At 33.3% G+C, this 17,420-nt stretch overlaps 1 protein-coding gene across 1 annotated transcript; it reads left to right on the top strand.

Annotated features, from left to right (window-relative positions):
- Nucleotides 1-1,855: 1,855 nt before the first annotated feature.
- On the top strand, nt 1,856-16,704 carry LOC140748174 (uncharacterized). The gene is made up of 18 exons (XM_073080921.1): nt 1,856-2,545; nt 2,622-2,731; nt 3,640-3,730; nt 4,824-5,006; nt 5,363-5,757; nt 6,464-6,532; nt 7,012-7,180; nt 8,355-8,534; nt 9,343-9,511; nt 10,115-10,344; nt 10,431-10,540; nt 11,188-11,278; nt 11,620-11,802; nt 12,773-13,167; nt 14,697-14,765; nt 15,225-15,393; nt 15,747-15,926; nt 16,473-16,704. The coding sequence occupies exons 1-18, from the start codon at nt 2,392-2,394 to the stop codon at nt 16,640-16,642; spliced, it is 3,117 nt and encodes a 1,038-aa protein (XP_072937022.1). The 5' UTR covers nt 1,856-2,391; the 3' UTR covers nt 16,643-16,704.
- Nucleotides 16,705-17,420: the final 716 nt, after the last annotated feature.

The raw sequence follows: 17,420 nt of genomic DNA on the forward strand, positions 1-17,420 counted from the left end.
GTAGGCTTTCGATACTGTGGTATTTATATGTTCAGAGAACGTTAATTTCGAATCAACTATAACTCCAAGATCTATCGCAGAATTTGCTTTGTTTATTTTAACATTATTTATTTCGTAGTTATACGTGATCAGATATTTCTTTCTGGTGAATGTGATAAAAGAGCATTTCCCTGTATTTATGTCGATGTAATTGTCAGCGTAATAACGACTTAGTTTATTGATATCTGCCTGTAATTTTATACAGTCTGTAGGATGTTTGACGTTCATATAAATCTTGGTATCGTCAGCATACATGAGATAATTTGCATGCTGAATACACCTACCTATATCATACAAATAAGAAGCATACAAAAGCGGTCCTAAAATGGATCCTTGAGGTACACCAGAGGGAACCTCTACAAAATCCGAACGATGACTTCCCACGACTACAGCCTGAGAGCGATTACGTAAGTACGATTCCATCCATCTCAATAGGTTAATCGTGAAATAATCGTTAATAATTTTAAACTAGAGAAGCTAATATTTTTACATTTCTCTTTTTTTAGATAATTGCATTAGCAAGGTTTAGATAATTAGATAATTAGATAATTGCATTGTTTTTTAACAATTAAACGAACATGATTTGAAGAAAATAAACCCCTACGAATTGTTCTTTGCATGTTTTCTTAGTTTTTAGTATAGTGTACAAAAGGTGGCCGGAAGCCCATACATTTTGAAACATCTCCTTTCGCATAAACGATCAACAAGTAATAAGTGTAGCTTGGGCGAAGTTGTTCTTTGATTATTTGCCAAAAATATATAAATAGAGATTTAACTCCTGATCGTAATCAAGCTTTTTATGCAAATGCAAATAAGGTTTCATTACGTTTTAAATTAAATATGTATAAGATGTGAGTTTTTGTAAATGGAAAAATGAACAGTATGTTATATATGTACATTTGTGGAGTTTTATTATTGTTAAATTGAAGGTGGTAGAACCCTTTGTGGTTCGACTCCAGCGGCACCACCGCCACACACCTATTTCTGCCTAATAGCAGCAGTGTTAGGCGCTGCTGTGTTCCGTTTTGAAGGGAGACATACTTTTCCGAGGCGTTCAAGCTTAGTCCTCAGGGGTAGCGGCGCATCTGTGGCCGACCTCAGGTAGGAATATTTAATCCTATCTGGGGTTGATTACAGATATCCATGGGCGGCAGTAGCCACTTACCATCAGATGGACTGCATGCTCGTCTGCTACTAAAATTATAAAAAAAATGTTTACCTGTTTTTTTTTTTTGTAATTATTAATTAAACTCAACATATGTGTGTTGTATAATTATTCACTGGTTATTCCCGGAGCGCAATGATACTACCATCAGATGGACTGCATGCTCGTCTGCTACTAAAATTATAAAAAAAATTATAAAAAAAATGTTTACCTGTTTTTTTTTGTAATTATTAATTAAACTCAACATATGTGTGTATATAATTATTCACTGGTTATTCCCGGAGCGCAATGATATGGTGACAAATAGCAGTGATAGCCTAGTGATTACGAAACTCTGTCTCTATCGGGGTCATAAGGGGTCCGAGGTTCAAATCCCAGGCTTTGACTTTTCAAAGATTTTTAAAAAATGATTATCACTTGCTTAAACGGTGAAGGAAAACATCACGAGGAAACATGCATACTTGAGAAATATTCAAAAAATGTCTCAAAGTGAAGTATGTGAAGTCTACCAATTCCGCAAGAACGGCGATAATCATATTTTTGTTGAATTTGTGTGTCCGGAACAGCAGAATAACTCTTAGAACATTTCGAAAATTCAGAAAAAAATTCTCACGGTCGACTGCAGGTATGTAAGCATGTGTAGGCAATTATACGCGCATCATTTGGTTATCTATACTTTTATACTAACATTATAAAGAGGATAACTTTGTTTGTTTATTTGGTTGTAATGAATAGGCTCAAAAACTACTGGACCGATTTTAAAAATTCTTTCACCATTCGAAAGCTACATTATCTACGAGTAACATAGGGTATATTTTATATGAAATATATTAGATTAATAAATTTTGAGGCGGTAGGTACAAAGTTTGCTGGGTCAGCTAGTACTTAATAAATCAATTAACTTTACTATAATGATAAATTGTAAAGCGCCAGAAAGATCGCCAAGTCAGCGTAGTTAGTATAAGATAAAAAAATCTACTCGTGTAAATAACAGGTTACAAAAAACGCGATAAAAGCATTGAGTTATAAGTACATTATAACTCAATGGATAAAAGTTAATAAACACGCGCATTTAATTATGAATATTCTTGTTTAAGTTGACTCACAATGCATATCAATAGCCGGGAGTGGGAAACTCATTTAAAATATTCTTAAACTCGCTCGTAACGAGAACAGTTGTATCAAACATGTTTTTTATTTTAGTTACAATAATTGTCATTTTATTGTGTATATTAGAATATTTTTTAAATCACAATGAATTTGCGACCATATTAAAACGAATCCCTGGTAACCGTACTCACTTTATAGTTGGGAATACGTTAGATGTTATTGCCTCTCCAGGTATTTTAGTCTCATTCAATTCTGCTGTACCTTTAACCTTAAAACATAACTTTAAATTTTTTATGTACTATTACAGTTGAATTATTTTCGTTGCTTCGGTATTGGGCTCAGAAATACAACGGTATTTACAGATGGTATATGCTTTCATTGGGAACAATTAATATTTACACGCCAGATGATATTGAGGTAAGGTTTTTTTGGATTCCATTTTTGTGAGAACTCACTTTCATCGGCTCTATAAGTTTGGTAAAACAATCACTAGCAATGTGGTCGACGTAGCTATTGCGACCTATATTTTAGATAGAAATGTCTCGAAAGTGCGTATTTCTTAGTTCTCTTCACTCAACTTTCGAAGATTATTATGAAGATGAGTTAATTTGCTATGTTCTATTGAACACGCCACACCCATTTCTGCCTAATAACATCAGTGTCAAGTTGAAGGGTATAGTTGGACGTAGTTATGCAAAATAGATCCAACCACAAAAAGTAGCTTTTGAGAAAATAGGTCTTTTAGTAAAAGTTAAATTCTTTAATTTATGGTTGGTATCACTGATATCTGTATATGTATTTCAAAAGAAAAAAAATATACCATGCAGCTCGAATATTTTTGGCATATACGAAAGTGGATGTGGATATACCATTTGTGATAGTAACTAAAAAAAACGATTTTTGTGGGTTGGATCCATTTTGCATAACTATGTCCCGTTATGGTTTTTCTACAGTTAAGTAGTTTAATTTATAACTTAATTATTATTATTGTGACTATATTGTGCGTGTGTTTATATTATCTATAGACAATTTGTGCTGTGTTGTAATTAATGTCAGGTATAAATGTCATAACTATATGTAATTTATTTAAATTAGCTCAAAAAGTAGAACACCTAATGTGGTAAAATAACACATTCTATTTAGAATTATTTACAAAGGAATGTAGCATTAAAAAACAGCGGGAACTTGCCAACCTAAATATATATTAACTTGGAAAGTGCGAATGTGTATTCAAAGTTCCACATACAGAATTTCTGACACTCATTGAAATGTTGAAAATAGTATGAAGTTTGGTTTAAATTTGATTTTAATATAAATATTTTCAGATTGTGACTTCAAGTATGAAGCATCACGAAAAAAGTCTTGGTTATACCTTCCTGCGTCCATGGCTGCGAGATGGACTACTTCTTAGCAAAGGTAAGTTTTGTTAAAAAGTTAATGATTTACTAATACTAACCTACATTTTAGGCATGGATACATAAGAGTTAGGTCATCGGAGTCGCAACCTTTTATGCTGTAGAATTCAATCATTTTTATCGATAAACCACGGACTTTATCATTCATTACAAGTACAATGTTTCACATAAACAGATGAACGCCGCCAAAAAAAATATCTGTACGGCCTTAGGGACCGGTCCTCCAGTCCGTGTCTGTTGCTTAAAATAGAATTAAAAACAGTTTTTTATCATTATCACAATATGTTTCTGCTACAGAGAACATTCGGCTCAAAAACATATAATATTTTGCGTTTATTATTTTTGGTATGTAACATTTTTGTAGATACTTGTATGTTTATTTATTTTATAGTAATGTCTATGTGTCTTTGATTGGGCATACTTACGTATAATGATAAAGAATATAACTGTACACTATTAGTACACTTTCATCATCAACCCATTAATGTCCCATCACTGGATACGGGTCTCCTCTCGTAATGAGAAGGATTAGGACATAGTTCACCGCGCTGGCCAAGTGCGTATTGGTAGACTTCACATACCTTTGAGATTGTTTTTTATAAATCTCTCAGGTATGCAGGTTTCCTCACGATGTTTTCCTTCGCCGTTTAGCAAGTGATAATTAATTTCTAATACGCACATAACTTTGAAAAATCAGGGGTGCGTGCCTGGGATTTGAACTTTAGATAACGATATACGAACCAAAGATCGTATACGTCGCTTTTTTGGGATCGAACGGATCTTTTTCATTATTAAATTCTTAAAATATATATTAAATATTTTTATTCATAAAATTATTATGTGATTAAATTATTATTCATGCATGTACCCATGGAACAGAAAAAACAAGCATGTACCTATGTATTTTGCCTGCCTTTGCTCTTTTGTTTGTGTATCTTGCTAATAGGTAATAAGAATTAAAAATAAAGTTTTACGTAAAATTGTTTAATCGAAGGCATTTAACATATTTACGATGCATGCAAATGAGTTAATTTGTTAATATGGAAATTATTATGTAAAATATTTCAATTTTCTTTGTTTTTATTTCTGTGTAGGTACAAAATGGCAGAACCGCAGAAAGATCCTTACATCAGCGTTCCATTTCAACGTATTACGCCAATACTTCGTAACTCTCGAAGAAAACAACCAACGCTTCGTGCAAACATTATTTAAAACGAATGAAGAAATCCATGACATTGTACCGCTTATATCTGAGTTCACTCTTAACTCGTTATGTGGTATGTAAATCCGTAATTAAAGTACAGCAATTACTCGTGCATTACATTTGTTCTAGAAACGATTGCACTTATCATTGTTTATATGGTATTGGAATTTCTTAACTGATAAACACGATAGAATACATAGTACATACCTATTAGTGGAATTGTACCATCATAAATCTCCAGCGCTATCTCTCGAGTCCAAAAGTATCCTACCTTTCAAGTAATACTCTCAGTTATCACTGGGCAAGAGCGGTGGGTTAATCCCTTCTCACTCTGAAAGGCCTGTACCCCGAAATCCTTTTGTATAAATTATATTTAATTAAACAATAATTGTTGTCTTAAATTCCCAAATTAATGTTAAACCTTTTCAGAATCTGCAATGGGTACGAAACTAAATAAAGAAGGTACAAATACAGGCATAAGTTATAAAGAAGCCATATACGCTATTGGGAAAATTGTAGTACATAGGTATGTACGGTTGTACCTTTACCCAAACTTCATTTTTAAATTAACTCCTTCGGGGAAACAACACTCAAAAAGTTTGTCGACTGTACACAGTTTTACTGAAAAAGTTATACAAAACAGAAAAGACGCTGTTGAAAATAATGAAATAGAAAGTGTTGAATTAGAAGACGATTCCCAAGATATTAATTTTAATATTAAAAAGAAAAAAATAGCTATGTTAGATTTACTGATCGCTGCTGAAAAGGAAGGGTCTATTGACAAAATGGGAATTCAAGAGGAAGTCGATACTTTCATGTTTGAGGTTAGTAGCTTTAGTTAAACGATGCTCATTAAAATATAAAGCGTATTTGTGTACGTGCGACGTACGTGTCTTATCTAATCGTAGAAATGAATCCTAAAAATAAAATTTTGTGCAAATATATTTTAGCCAACTTTGAATCGACTATCGACTTTTGATCTGTTGGTATTATAAAAGATAACTCGTAAAAGTAGGTATAACCTCAGAAATATTTCCAAACATTATTTCGATTATTTGTACAGTTATCGCAAGCCTGAATATAGATATAGTTCCAGCCTCTGGATTCAGAGCGTAGGATAATTGATTTCCCATATGATTTAATATCATAATTGATGAACCACTAAAAGATCACCCCGTATAAATTATTTTTACTCATTAGTGACAATAAAGTCGTATATCTTAATTATTTGTTTGCGCATATATAATAGTGGGGCCTGTGAGGGCAAGAGGGCGAATATTGCTCGGTCTTAAAATAATACGTCTGTCACGATTGTTATAAAGTACTTAGTTTTTGCTATCAAGCCTAGGCTTGATAGGGTACTGATGTATATATTTTACCTAAGACCTTAACCTTAATCTGACAGACGCCGATTTGCTGCTTCTATGTTATAAAAGCCGTAATAATATTTTTCTTACAATAGACATCATGCAAATATGATTAGCAAAAAACCGGACGTGTTCTCATTTTTTCACATTTTATTCGTTTCAGGGTCATGATACTACATCTTCAAGTCTTACTTATAGTTTATTATCAATAGCAAACAATCCTCATGTTCAGGTAAGTTTTAAGTTTTTGTTAACTATGCTAACCTTGGTAATTTTAAAATAAGATAAATACTAAAATTTAGATTTGTTTCCGAACAAAAATAGTAGGTACAAGCTAATGCCTGCAATACAGAACCTGTTTTATTATTCTCTAGTAACTATGTTCATGAACCATGCTCTAACACAAATGTAACCTTCACTATTTAACTAAATATTATAATGTTGTACATATTTTTCTCTTATGCGAATAATATTATATTTCAAGATTTCATTTTAAGAATTTAATTAATAGTTGTATCTTTTTTCGTCAAAACACCTACTCAGTCTTGAAAGGTGGTACAATGAAATACTGGAAAGGTACTATCGCCATACTTCTTTCACCACTATTTCTTGCGTTTCGATGTGGATAGCTGTGAGTGGTAAGTGACTTACGTATGAGTATGACATTTTTTTTGTTATTAACTGAGCTATGTACTTAAATTGTATCCATAGAAAAGAATAGTGACAAAGTTACGAGACATATTCGGCGAGACGAAGCGTTCAACTACTATGGATGATCTGAACAAGATGCAGTACTTGGAGCGATGCATCAAGGAGTCTATGCGTCTCTACCCTCCTGTGCCCTTCATTAGCCGCGTCATCAGCGAAACTGTTCAATTAAGTATGTCTATATTAAACACTTTACTACCTGGATAATCCAGCTATGCTCGGTATTTTTTTAAAGTAGGTTTTTCTGAAAATGAAACCTAGCTATAGTCCGATTCATAATTAGGTGTCCAAAATGTAAATGTCCAAAGTGTAATGTGTATCAAGAAAATACGTTTCAAATGGTAGTTTCTTATTTTGACGATATTAAATTAATACAACGATAATAAAATAAATAATCTACATAAATTAAGATCAATTAATATTTTTCAATATTTATATTAACTCAATTTCGTTCTATACAGTAATAAGAATAAATAACAAGGTTTATGGTAGAAAATTAAAATGTGATAATGGTAATACAATAAGAATCCAACACATTTTTTGTGCCGCCATTTTCAAGTTTCGTAGTTGATGTTATTCATTTTCGTGATCGTGGTGGAACTCTAATGCTTTCTTGTTTTCATAGCGCATTTGGTAAATTGTGTGTAGTTATTAAATTTTTCTTTTTGTTGAGTTTCTTAAAGTTGTAGTTTCTTGTTAATTTATTAAGGTTTACAATACATGTAATCGTATTTTGACTTTTTGCATCCTGAATTCATCACGAAAATCGTTGGAGCCGTACCTATATACAAGAATTGCTCGTTTCAAAGTATTAGATAATAAAAATGTTTATTAAAATAATTAATCTATCTTTTTGCCTAAGATGTGAAGGCGGCTGAAATTGTCAATTTCGATTTTTGACAGACAACAGATGAAAAATTGATAAATTATTATTATGGAAAACGGTGTATACTTATTTCTGGCATAAACCAGGCATACTTTTCCGAGGCTTTCCAACTTACTCCTGGGGAGTAGCAACGCGTCTGCTTTCGACCTCGGTTAGGCACGTTATCATATTTAGGATTAATTACAGATGTCCATGGGCGACAGCAGCCACTCACCCTAAACCACCTGCAGGCAAAATTTTTAAGCCTCATATTTTTCCGAAGCATCGTAACTTAGTTCTCAGAAGTAGCAACGCATCTGTGATCTGCGACCTTACGTAGGCATGTAATCTTGTCTAGCGTTGATTACAGAGCCATGGGTGGCAGGATCCATCGTCTTGTGGTCTGCATGCTCATTCGCTATTTCCATATTTTATAAAAAAAAAATGTTATATATATTTATAATAATTTTCCATGTTTCAGGCAATTACACAGTACCTGCGGGAACTATTTGTCATATTCATATTTACGACCTTCATCGACGCGCAGATCTGTATGAAAATCCGTTACTCTTCGATCCCGATCGCTTCCTGCCAGAAAACTGCAAGGATCGGCATAATTTCGCCTATATACCCTTCAGTGCGGGACCCAGGAATTGTATAGGTCGGTACAGAAAATATTTTCAAGTTCTTCTTGTTTTAAACGATCGTAAAATAATAAATGATAAATATATGGGTGAAGATAAGATAAATGCAACACAGGTATATGTGGGATTCATAATTCACTAAAACCCCCATGTGGCCGTCGTCGGCGCTGCGTAGAGGGCACCGGGATCTCCAAAGGAATGCAACCGGAGTCCTCTTAGCGCGTTACCCCGTCGGGCTCCGCCCAGGTGAGCTTGGCGCTCGCCGCACCGTCTGGTGCATACGACGGTATGCGACCACACATACCGCCGTCCTTCCCGGGGCCGCTGGCTGGGCGGTTCGAGCTCCCACTCTTGCCACCCGCAACCCTGGAGCAAGCCCCCTTTTAGTCGCCTCTTACGACAGGCAGGGGATACCGTGTTCCCGTTCTACTCCCGGAACTACAGGGACGAAGCAGTAAATGTACATTTAAATTCCAGGTTATACCAATTATAGTTATGCCCATAATAGTAATTCCAAGTTATGAAAAATAGTTTGTACTCCTAAATTATTTTGCATAACTTTGTGAGAAATCATTTTATGTGCCCCGTGCCGTATTTAATTAAGAGTATATTTTTCGTAGCCGAGAAGAATGTCTTCTCTTGAGTTCTGCGCCTGCGCAGGTTTGGCAGCCGCAACTGCTATTAATTCTTGACTATGCTACTGATTATACTTATTGCCTTGAAAATATATAAGGACTTTGCGTAATAATCATTACATAAACTATCATAACGGAGGTAATATTCTGAACTATTTTCAATATATTCATTGGTACCAATGTTTTTCAGGTCAAAGATTCGCCATGTTGGAGATGAAATCAGCACTTTGCGCAATATTGAGGAATTTCGAATTACATTCCGTAACAAAGATTTCTGATTTAAAGTTTGCAACTGATTTGGTTTTAAGAAACACAGGGCCTGTTTATGTAAAGTTCGTCCAAAAGAAAGATAAAATATAATACGAAAATCAGTTTGTAACTTAGGAACTTGTCTATAATTAAATACTTAATTGAAATATATATTGAAGTTTCTTATTCCTTAAATTAGCATTTTTATTATAAAGCTTTTATCAAACAGGTCATGTATCATACTGTATGGCCCGCTAGTAGGTAATAACCATTTTTTTGCCTACCTCATTTTGAAATTTGTCAATTTGCGTTTATAACTTAAGAACAGCTGAACCAATATTCATTTTTTTAGATTTGTCTCCGCCCGGAAAAGCGGACTAACTACTAGAACATTTGAAAAATTCAGAAAATTTAAAGATTTCTGGAATGTAACTACATGTAACATGTGTAGACTAACAAAAATAATATGGAAATGAAATTATTTGGTTATATTCAACAAAGAAAATGCTTTGCTGTCACGTGATCTAGCTTCTTTTTGACCTTATTTTCTAAGTATTTATTTATATTATAAAAAATAATTCCAAGGCGATAAAATTCGCCGGGTTAGTTAGAAATGATAAAAAATAAGATAAAATAATGTGTACATGACAAGTTAGCAAAGACGCGATAAAAAATTAATAACACGCAATTAATTGTGGATATTCTTGTTGAAGTATAATAAGTATAAATATCCAACAGACACTCGTTTGTAATATAATCAAGTGCGCTCGTAACGAGATTAGTTGTATCAACATGTTTTTTATTTTAGTTACAATCGTTACTATATTGTGTATATTAGAATATTTCTTAAATCACAATGAAACTGCGACCATATTGAAAAGAATTCCTGGCAACCAGAGTCGCTTTATACTTGGGAATACGTTAGATGTTATTCTTTCTCCAGGTATCATACTCTTTCTCAATTTTGCATAACCTTATGATATAATTTTCAAAATGTTTTACTATATTATACAGTGTAATACATTTTAGGTGAATTATTTTCATTGGCTCGACATTGGGCTCAGAAATATAACGGTATATATAGACTTTATATGTTTTCATTGGGAATAATTAATATTTACACACCAGATGATATCGAGGTAAGTTTATTTTTTTCAATACATGGTTACGCTTTAATTTTTAACCTCTGATATATAAAAGGTTTTAAAGGTTCTAATACTTTATTGGGTCTATTTCACCCACCTCAACGCGTACATCGGTTCTATTAGGTATGAAAAAGTTGTGTTTATTAATCTGTTGGCAACTAAGTTCCCGCCTTTATTGGCCGCACAGGCCAATAAAGGCCAATAACTAATAATGTATTCTTTTTTGTTTCTTACATAACTCTTTAATGAGATTTTAAATAATTGATCTAAGAAGATCTTTATTGATTGAAGTTAATCTATTTTGTATTTGTTTTTTTTTTGTTTGGTGGAGTTAGCTGTTCTTTAAGCCATAGATGCAATATCCCATAGATAGCACAAGTCACATGTAGTCGGTGTAGGCATTAAATTATCCATTACTTGACTTTCGAAAAAGTATATCGAATGTTAAGTTACTTAATTTGTAATGTTTCATTTTTTTCAACATCTTACGTGGTAGAACAAAATATCCTCTTTCGAGTAAATTATGATGGAATGCAGCAGTAAAAAGGCAGTAACTTAGTTGCCGGCGTAATAAGTAATATGTACTTATAACTATATACACAGTTTTGATTTTAATATGTGCATTGTACAAACATTTTCAGATAGTGATTTCAAGTATGAAGCATCTTGAAAAAAGTATTGTCTATAAGTTTCTGTGTCCATGGCTTCGAGATGGTCTACTTCTTAGCAAAGGTTAGTTTTTACTACTACTTACTTGATACAAACCTACATTTTGACAAGTACTCGACTACATAAGATGTCCGGTATGTGATGTTGGAACCTTTTATGTTGTAGAATTTGATTAATTTTATCGTCAGTTTACGAATTATTTATCTTTTTTTGTATACTGTTTTACACTATTTGATGTGCGCTCATAAAAATATAACACTATAAAAATATATTTGTCTTGCTGGATATAAATGCCGAAACGCCTATTTCACAGTTTTTGGCAATTCTACTTTAGCCTTTATAGTGCCAGTCAGGTTTTTGATTTTTTAATTATATTACATGTACTTTTCTATTTTTGTTTTTAGGTACAAAATGGCAGAACCGCAGAAAGATTCTAACATCAGCGTTCCATTTCAACGTATTGCGCCAATACTTCATAACTCTCGAAGAAAACAACCAACGGTTCGTGCAAACATTAGAAAAAACAAATGAAGAAGTACATGACATTGTACCACTTATTTCTGAGTTCACTCTTAACTCTTTGTGCGGTATGTGAAGTTGTTATTAAAGAATGCCAATTGCATTACATAATTATAGATAGACGATGCTCTAATTATTGTTTGTATGGTATTGTAATTACTTAATTGACAAACACGTTATGTATATACAAATACTAAGAAACTCGCGCTGATGTGGTACCACCATAAAAAATCTAGTAACCAGCGCCGTTTATGGAGTCCTATCTTTGAAGTTACATTTTCACAAAATTTCATTGGTTTACGTGTTCTGCTTGAGCAAAATTATAATTTTTGTATTCACGCGCCACCTGTTATCGGAAAGACACACTATGCCGGAAACCTTCACGGGAATGTTATCAAAAACTTTAATTAAAGTTGTATTGCGACCTTATCAATATTAAAGTACTTCATAAAAGGCGAATAAATACACTTACATTATTATTATTTTTTTTATAATATAAGAGTAGCAGACGAGCATGCCGTCCACCTGATGGTAAGTGGCTACTGCCGCCCATGGACATCTGTAATAAACCCCAGATAGGATTAGATATTCCTACCTGAGGTCGGCCACAGATGCGCTGCTACCCCTGAGGACTAAGCTGGAATGCCTCGGAAAAGTCTTTCTCCCTTACCACACCCTTCACACCGGAACACAACAGCACCTAACACTGCAGTTATTAGGTAGAAATAGGTGTGGCGGTAGTGCCGCCAGAGTCGAACCACAAAGGGTTCTACCACCTTCAGTAGTATTATTTTTTTTATATTTGTGTAAGTGTATTCAGCATATGCAAAAATGGTTTATTAAATGAAACCCGTCCTCAATCTGGGGTCGTAATGGTCGAATCCCAGGCTCTTCTGATTTTTCAAAGTTATGTACATATAAGATAGTAATCATCATTAGCTGTTACGGTGACGGAAAATGGATGTGAGAAAACCTACCTACGCACGAGGATATAAAAAAGTTCAAAGGGTATGTGAAGTCTATAAATTTCTTTTTCAGAATCTGCAATGGGTACGAAACTAAATAAGGAAGGTACAAATACAGGGATAAGTTATAAAGAAGCCATATACACTATTGGGAAAATTCTAGTACATAGGGTCGTACGGTTGTATCTTTACCCAAGCTTCATTTTTAATTTAACTCCTTCGGGGAAACAACAATCAAAAAGTTTGTCGACTATACACAGTTTTACTGAAAAAGTTATACAAAATAGAAAAGCATCTATTGAAAATAACAAAGTAGGAAGTATTGAATTGGAAGATGATACCGAAGATGTTAATTTTAACATTAAAAGGAAAAAAATAGCTATGTTAGATTTACTGATCGCTGCTGAAAAGGAAGGGTCTATTGACAAAATGGGAATTCAAGAGGAAGTCGATACTTTCATGTTTGAGGTTAGTTGATATACTTTAGTAAAACGATATTTTAAAATACAAAGCGTGTGTGTATATATACGCACGTGATTCTTTCTTAAGTGTATAATTTAGTGCAAAAAAAAAATAAAAATAAAAGTTCATGTATTAAAAATGTAGACGCGCAAGTACTTAACGCCATGAGACGACATGTCTTAACATAACATACGAGTATCGCATCAAATCGTATCATCATTCTAAAATATATTTTTTTGCAAACGTTGCAATATTTAGTAACCAACGCTGTATCGATTTATTTATAAAGTTATTGCAGGACTTTGTACGGTAATGCTTATTGATTTGCTTTGCGTCGTTGGTTATATGTAGGTACTTAAGTATCTTATCTTACTTACTTATTTAGTTTGTTATATAACATTACTTCCTAGAATTTTATCCTTTTATTACATGGTGGAATATTCCACGATGTTTTTTTCCAAATTAAATTCGTTTCATTCCTGGATAGTCAGATGTATTAATCTAAAAATATCATTCAATTTTTATTTTTATTAAAATTGGCCTCGTCACTCCTTTCATCCTTTTTTCTTACAATTTTGTATTTGGCGATGAAAGCCCACTTGATAAATTTACCGTGTATAGTAATTAATTATTTTTACTTTTAGTGATATCGAAATTATTTATAATTATTTGTTTTTTTTTATTTATTTGTATGCGCATCTTTATATATATATTTCTTATTTCTTATGTGCGTGTGTATGTCACTGAACTCCTCCTAAACGACTGGACTGATTTTGATGAAATTTGTTGTGTGTGTTCAAGGGGACTTGAGACTGGTTTAGATTCACAATTTAGTCCATGGGAAAAGGTTTATTTAATTAATTTTTAATTCGTAAGTAGTTATAGAATCGGAAACTATGCATTTGATCAAGTGATGATCTTTAGCAAAGTTGTTGTCCAAGAGCCCACGAGGGTTTGGGAGTTGGTAAGACCAATTTCCGACAGATGGCACCACTGTCATTCCAATGCAGGTACAAATTTTCCGTTTTATGTATGTCATATTATTTCTTTAAAATGCGGGTGAAGCCATGGGCACCACTAGTATACCTATAATATCCTGTGAGGCAAGAGGGCGATACAAATATTTCTCGGCGTAATGCTCCGATCGTTAACTGTTATGAAGTAGTTTTATGGTAACTTTATGGCCTTCCTCAATGAAAAGGCTAATAGTAACTAATTATGATATAGCTGCGCATATTACTACATAGTACTACATAGTACCACATGAGTAACTGCAAGTCGTTTTTTGGTTCCATTTTCTGGTATGCAAGTTGAATTAGGCATGAGGTTTTTAGAATCAAATTCAAGGACAAATAATACGCAAGTTTGATTTATCTCAGCTAGGAAACGTTTATTTTAAGACTTTCTTTTATATGCGATAGAGGCCGATTTGTTGCTTCTATGTTATGATAGGTCTCAATATTTTTTTTAAATTGGAATATATGCAAACATGATTCGCAGAGACCAGTATTTTTCTTACTTTTATCCATTTTCAGGGTCATGATACTACATCTTCAAGTCTTACGTATAGTTTATTATTAATAGCAAACAATCCTCATGTTCAGGTAAGTTTTAAAAGTTTTTGTTTTTATACTAATCTTGGTAACTTCAAAATAAGATAATTACTAAATTTACACTGAGCTCTGAAAAAACAAAGGACAAGAATATGCCTCGAATATACAACCTGTCTATATTATTCCAATATTAAATGATATGAAATCAATATTATATTAAATTGTTTATGTATTAAATAAATAGATTTATTTCAATTGAAGTCAATTTATTTATTTAAAACATAAACGATTTTTATAATTGATATGGTCCGGCAGATATGGTCCGGCAACTTAGGCAGAAGGTCCCTTAAGTAGAGACTGAATAAAATAATCGACTTGGTATTACTTGGATCTCACAACTTTTTACGGTAGAAGAACAAAATCGTGAGACTTGTTTTTTTACGACTTATGTTTTTTATGACATTTCTTTGTTGATTAACTGAGCTATGTACTTAATAATGATATCCTTAGGAAAAAATAGTGACAGAGTTACGAGACATATTCGGCGAGACGAAGCGTTCAACCACTATGGATGACCTGAACAAGATGCAGTACTTGGAGCGATGCATCAAGGAGTCTATGCGTCTCTACCCTCCTGTGCCCTTTATTAGCCGCATCATCAGCGAAACGGTTAAATTAAGTACGTCTATATTATATATTCTACTACCTAGCTCACCGAGCTTTACTCGGTTTATTTTTTAGAAGACGTTTTCTAAAAATGAAATCTACTTAGTTAGATCGATTTATTGTCCCCGAAACCCCTTGCAGGCTAAATTTTTAAACCACATACTTAGTTCTCGTGTCTGTGGAGTAGCAACGTATCTGTGGGCAACCTTATGTAGGTATATAATCTTCTCTAGGGTTGATTACAGAGCCATGGGTGGCAGGTTAGACCCTCTGGTGGGCTGCATACTCATTTGCTACTTCCATATTTTATAAGAAAAAAACGTTCAAATTTGTTATATATTTTTTTAATAATTTTCCATGTTTCAGGTAATTACACCGTACCTGCGGGAACTATTTGTCATATTCATATTTACGACCTTCATCGACGCGCAGATCTGTATGAAAATCCGTTACTCTTCGATCCGGATCGCTTCCTGCCAGAAAACTGCAAGGATCGGCATAATTTCGCCTATATACCCTTCAGTGCGGGACCCAGGAATTGTATAGGTCGGTAAAGAACATATTTTTAGGTACTTCTTGTTTTAAAAGGATCATATTATAATAAATTATATATGCGTTAAGATAAGATTTTGAGCAGTAAATGTATGTAATATATGTACATTTAAATTCCAAGCTATACTAATTATAGTTGTGCCAATAATGGTAATTCCAGGTTACGCAAAATAATTAGTACTCCTAAATTATTTTGCATAACTTTGTGGTAAAGAATTTTTTATGTGCCCCGTGCCGTCTTGAGAGTATATTTTACGTAGCTGAGAAGTCTGTCTTCTCTTAAGTTCTGCGCCTGCGCAGGTTTGGCAGCCGCAACTGCGATTATGTCTTGACTATGATGATAAATCTACTTATTGCCTTGAAAATATATAAGGACTTTGCGTAATAATTATTATATTGCGTATTATAACGTAAATGTTCTTAACTATTTTCATACTATACACGTATTTTGTTTAGAAGACGAATATAATAAAACCGCAGCTGCAGCTGTAGTAAAACTTTAGCTGCATTCTTTGTCGTATAACTGTTTTTTTTGTTCAGGTCAAAGATTCGCCATGTTGGAGATGAAATCAGCACTTTGCGCAATATTGAGGAATTTTGAATTACATCCCGTAACAAAGATTTCTGATTTAAAGTTTGCAGCTGATTTGGTTTTAAGAAACACAGGGCCTGTTTATGTAAAGTTCGTCCAAAAGAAAGATAAAATATAATACGAAAATCAGTGTGTAACTTAGGAACTTGACTATAATTAAATACTTAATTGAAATACAAATTGATGTTTTCTTATTCCTTAAATTAGCAATTAAGTATTATGTAGCTATTATCAAACAGTTTCATGTAGGTACTCTATCGCCCACTAGTGGTAACCATTTTTTGTGTTTATAACTTAAAAACAGCTATACCGATATTCATTCTCGTACTTTTTGATGTGAAACATCTATAGCCGCACGTAAAAAAGATTTCTGGCGTGGCGACGATTACCTTTAACTACATAGACAAATGTTCTATAAGGGACAGAGCTATTAGAACAATGTGATAAAAAAAGACAACTAGTGTTTGACCTTGCGTTTCAAGTGTACGCAAACGTAAATATTGACCATGGAATATAGTGACCAATGATTACTTCAGTCAAAACGGGACATCGATTTTTTTATGTCAAATACTTTTTACTTGAAAAAATATAGTTAGAAATAATAAAAAACACGCTTTTATGATAAAATTAACTAAAAAGTAGAAAATAATTTTCAATCTAGGAATCATTTAAGGAAAAGTAAATAGTATAATTGTGCAAAAAATGTGGGGCGCTTTATGAAAACGATAAATGGAGCACCCCATGTTTTTTTCACAATTATAATATTTACTGTTACTTAATTGACAATGGCAACGGTTCATTTCGGAGACAACGGCACGAAGCATCGAAAAAAGGGACTGTCCCGTTAAAAACGGGACGTATGGACGTATATTTCTCATTGATACTCATGCTTGTCA

Source organism: Epargyreus clarus, unplaced genomic scaffold (genome assembly GCF_041222505.1).
Source record: "Epargyreus clarus isolate Ecla_fem2 unplaced genomic scaffold, WU_Ecla_fem_2.2 ptg000003l, whole genome shotgun sequence".
In the NCBI taxonomy this organism is placed as follows: Eukaryota; Metazoa; Arthropoda; class Insecta; order Lepidoptera; family Hesperiidae; genus Epargyreus; species Epargyreus clarus.

Coding starts and splice junctions, on each gene's coding strand:
- LOC140748174 (XM_073080921.1), top strand. CDS start 2,392: ATGTTTTTTATTTTAGTTACAATAATTGTCATTTTATTGTGTATATTA. Junction 10,541..11,187: donor ACACACCAGATGATATCGAG/GTAAGTTTATTT, acceptor AAACATTTTCAG/ATAGTGATTTCAAGTATGAA. Junction 14,766..15,224: donor CAAACAATCCTCATGTTCAG/GTAAGTTTTAAA, acceptor TGATATCCTTAG/GAAAAAATAGTGACAGAGTT.